We start from the raw sequence: 4,359 nt of genomic DNA on the forward strand, positions 1-4,359 counted from the left end.
AAAAGACAGTGATTCAATGGCCAGATTTCAGATGAGCCAATGAGAGGACAGGAAAAGAGCAATAGACAAATACAAATTGACAGTGCTAAACCTTCTTATACCATGATAATTCCCATGGGTTTCTGCTGATAGCATCTAGGATAGTATTTCTTTTCATGAGTGTGTACAGTTTCAGTCATCATCTGTTGGCAGAGTTACAGAGATTTAGCTCATAGTTAATGTGTGTCTGTGTTACAGAGTTATTGAAAAAAATCTCTGAGTCGACCTGGGAGACACTAAACTACGCCACCATGCATCTCTGGAGTGCTGAGGTGGTACCACAACTGCTCCAGACTCATTAACTGCAGCCAGGGTTCACCCGATGGCCTCCCAGCTTCGCCAAGCCTCAGCTCGCTCAGTGCTCAGTGCACCCTCGGCCCATCGCTGTGATGAAGACCGCCAGCCGTACCCAGCCCCGCAGCAGTCCTCCGCTGGTCCAGATGAGGCGCTACACACCCGGGGTGTATCCTTTCCTGTTCCCATCAATCATCAGTTCACTGCCTCAGCTGCCGCCACCATCACCGCAGAGGCTACAGATCCAGCAGCCATCCAGCAGCGGCAGTACACCCTCGCCTGTTGGTGAGTACTGCTCCTGCACCCCCAGTGCTACTGACTGTACATGCTGTCCTAAAGGCACAATCTGTAAAATACTGTACCTTAACTGCCAGTGTAGACTTAAAACATTACCATAGACCCTAGCAAGACTGACTGGAATTGTCATTTGTTCACTTTATACATGTTAAATAATTAAATATGTTTCTGTTCAGTATCAACATTTTTTTGTAGTACGTGAAGAAGGTTTACATGTGTTATGTTACTTAAGCACCAGAAACTGTAATTTGTCTCCTGTCAGCAGTCAGTGTTGGTTTCTTCCAAAGGTTAATGTTGCTTCAAGGACAGTGATTGAACAGCCAGATTTCAAATAAACCAATTAGAGGTTGATCTGGAATGGACATGTTCAAGGAATTCCCTGAATGTACCTGCAGAAGACAGTGAGGGAGAACAGGAAAAGAGCAACAGACAAATACAAACTGAGAGTGCTTCACCTTGTTATACCAATCTAATTCCAATGGGTTTCTCATGATAGTGACTAGGACTGTGATGAGTGTGTGTACAGTTTCATTTGCATCTGTTGGAAATTAAACAACGGTTTCCCTAACCTTTTCCAAGACCGCTATCATTCACCAACCTTTTTCAAGTAGACTTGGTGGCCTGAACTTGAAAAACCGCTGCTGGTTTATCTATCTTACATATGGGAATTCAGTGTCCATTTGTGATGATTCCACACCTCACAATTTATATCCAGTGCCCAACTCCAGTTGCCAGTGTAGCAAGGTAGTGCTTCCCTTTTGCTTAGCAAGTAAAACGCACGCCTTTACTGTTATTTTTTTGCAGCTCGTAAAATTAGTAAACTGAATTTAGCTGGCTTAAAACTGGGAAATTATGGGAATTGGATTTCGTTTTTTTAAAATGTCCTCCAGGTGTTGATAATTTTAAAACAATAACCAGGCAGCTGGGCTTGAAAACGTCAGCCGTTGAGTTTGAAATATATGTTTTAATGATCAGGGTTGATTTGGAAACTGTGCTGACTTGTGGCCTTTTGTGGGGCTCTGCTGTGTTACGCGTCTCTTCTTGGCTTTAACTTGCCATATTTGATCTGCGCTGATGTGTTCCTGACCAAGTGTTGATCCTCTTGGAACTTCACCCACTGGTTTGTTGGGAGACCAATTTTGGTGTTCACCATGAAGCTTTGTCGGGAGCCACGCGGTTTTGGTGACGTAGCTGCGAGTTGAGCTGCTCTCATTGGCCTGCACAGTTTTTGAGTTCCACTAGAATATGTTTCTGAAAGGATTTTTAGGGAGAGAAATAGAAACTCAGGAAACAAGAATCTGCGATCCTTATTTGCATCAGCACTGACCGTAGTTTGGACAGTTTTGGATCTGGAGTTTTTTGGTTGCGGGTTGAGCCTGGACGGACTCACTGAGAATTGGAAGCTGTCAATCATAAGGTTAGCCCCCGGCCCTAAAGCATACCCTGCTTTATTGTCTATTTTACTCTCAATGGGACCATAATTTACTAAATGAACATCATACTGTATGGAAGAAGACTGAAACTAGAGATTGAAACCATAAACTCATTAGGAAACTGTTTACTGAGCTCATAAATAAAGTGAGAAGTCAACTCATTTCTCTATAAGCCTGTTTCAAAAACAGTCTTGGTCTCTATAGCTATTTCCCCGTTCATAACTGTAGAGGTGCTGGATTTTTATATAAATCACTTGTTTTCATTATATTAAGGCTTAAAATTATGCAGAATTAAGGGCATGCCTGACTTGAGTGTCTGTGGGTGCCATCACAGGTGGCTCCATCTACACTCCACCTCTGACCGATGCTGCTGTGTCTGCGTTCATCTGACTGACAGCCGGCACATCCACATACCTTCCAATACAAATCCAGAAACATCAGTATCTTTTAGGTCATAAATGTGTTGAATTTACTGTGTCAGTAATGGGAAAGAAAACATATTTGTTAAGGGGCTAAAAACTTTGTAACAACACTGTGTAGTGTCTGATTGGAGGAAACAGCCCATCACCACAATACTAAATACACTATCTGACAGTTGATGGCACTTTGAGCTGCAGTGTTTTATCTGAGAAATTATTATTATTCACAAGTCTTAGTCTTTTGGATTCTTTCAAGACTAGAGAAAAAATAATTGCTCTTTAATATTAAAAATCTTCCCGTTATTCCACCCAGTCAGGCCATGCAGTTGCAGCTAAATATGTCTAATAGATGATCAGCAATTGGGATCGTGGACAAAACAATGTCAGTGCACCTTCCTGACCCAGAAGGCACAAGACTAACTGAAACAGTGGTGTAAGGTAAAAGTGGTGCCCCAGTGCACACTATGGGTTGTAGTACTATTAGTGCAGTAGAAGTAAAAAGTAGCAGAAATACTAAATGAAAGTACAAGTATTTCAAGTACAGTTCTTAAATAAATGTACTCAGTTACTCTCCACCACTGGAAGTTATAGAAGCAGATAGATCCTTCCAAAATATAAAACTAACCATCTAAATAAAGCCCTTACAACGAATACTAAAAGATGGAAGAGGAGTGTTAAGAGCTCCACATTTACTGATGCAGTTTAGGTATTTATTAAATTCAAAAACAGAACGTTTAAGCTCCTCACTGCCCTCTGAATGCTCCTCCTTGCTGTGTCCATATCAGCTACTTAAGGATCAACTCTATTTCTACTCTTATTCCACCGTCCTCCCTCTCAAAACACTGATTTAGCATATCAGATCAAAACAATCCTTTTTGGATTCCAGGGAAGCAAAGAAAAATACTCAGTTTGAGACATACAACCGCTGGCCAAAAATAAACCACAGTCTTACGTCTAATAGAGAAGCCAGCGCCTGTCGGACAGCTGCAGCTCCCTCCAGCAGTCCGGCCAGGGGTCATCCTGGCAGCCGGGCGGTTCGATGACGGCTCCGCGGAGTAGAAAGAGGATGGAGTTGGAGAATAATCCGATTCTGGGGCACGGGTGGACTATGAAATACAGAGTTTTTGACTTGTTGACAAGCGACAACCTCCGTGGCCAAGAAATGAAGCCAATGGAAGTGCCAAAAGCTGCATTTCCCATAATAAAACCCTCCAACTCTCCAGCTTATTCCCCCGTTCATAACAACTGTACGAGCGGTTATTTAAAAAAAAAAAAAAAAAACTATTAAATTAAATTAAATATTAAGTTTTGAAGTTATGCATAGTAAAGGGCGTGGCCGCTTTGAGTGACAGCTGGGTGTCTAACTCTGTCCTCTCACAGCACAACAACCACAGGGGCGTTCAGTGGAGCCCGAGGACTCCCTGCAGTGAGACAGATCCCTCAACCTGAACCTAAATGTTATGCATCAATGTATTTATTAATTTCATTATAAAAGTTGCAGCTATTGTATACTTAAAAATAATTTTATAATGAAATATTTAGTATACTCATATAGTTAAGGTATTGAATGACTAATTTCTCAATGAAGTTTAAGTATATATATAAAGATATGTATATATGTATATATAGATATACATTTATTATATACTATATTATATACAATTTAATCTTATCTGAATTTTGAAATATTACTTCCTTCCCTCCCTCTAAATATATCAAACAAAGACTAAGATGTGATTGCATTCAAGTTTAAGAACATACAAACACAAAAACATTTAAAGTACCAAAAAACAGCAACACACTCTTTAACCAAGATAACGTTCAACGCCTTAAATATGTCAACAAGGCAGGTATCTACAGATGCTGGGGGTTGCCTT

The 4,359-nt window shown here is 40.8% G+C and overlaps 1 protein-coding gene across 1 annotated transcript in view; it reads left to right on the plus strand.

Annotated features, from left to right (window-relative positions):
* The first annotated feature begins 428 nt into the window (after window positions 1-428).
* LOC118342454 (retinoic acid receptor beta-like) overlaps window positions 429-4,359 on the plus strand; it is a 118,013-nt gene continuing 114,082 nt past the window's right edge. Inside the window, exon 1 of the mRNA XM_035681009.1 lies at window positions 429-618. Coding sequence (XP_035536902.1) covers window positions 429-618 — 190 coding nt within the window. The remainder of the gene's footprint in view (window positions 619-4,359) is intronic.

Source organism: Morone saxatilis, unplaced genomic scaffold (genome assembly GCF_004916995.1).
Source record: "Morone saxatilis isolate NCDOM2014 unplaced genomic scaffold, NCSU_SB_2.0 Contig9, whole genome shotgun sequence".
In the NCBI taxonomy this organism is placed as follows: domain Eukaryota; kingdom Metazoa; phylum Chordata; class Actinopteri; family Moronidae; genus Morone; species Morone saxatilis.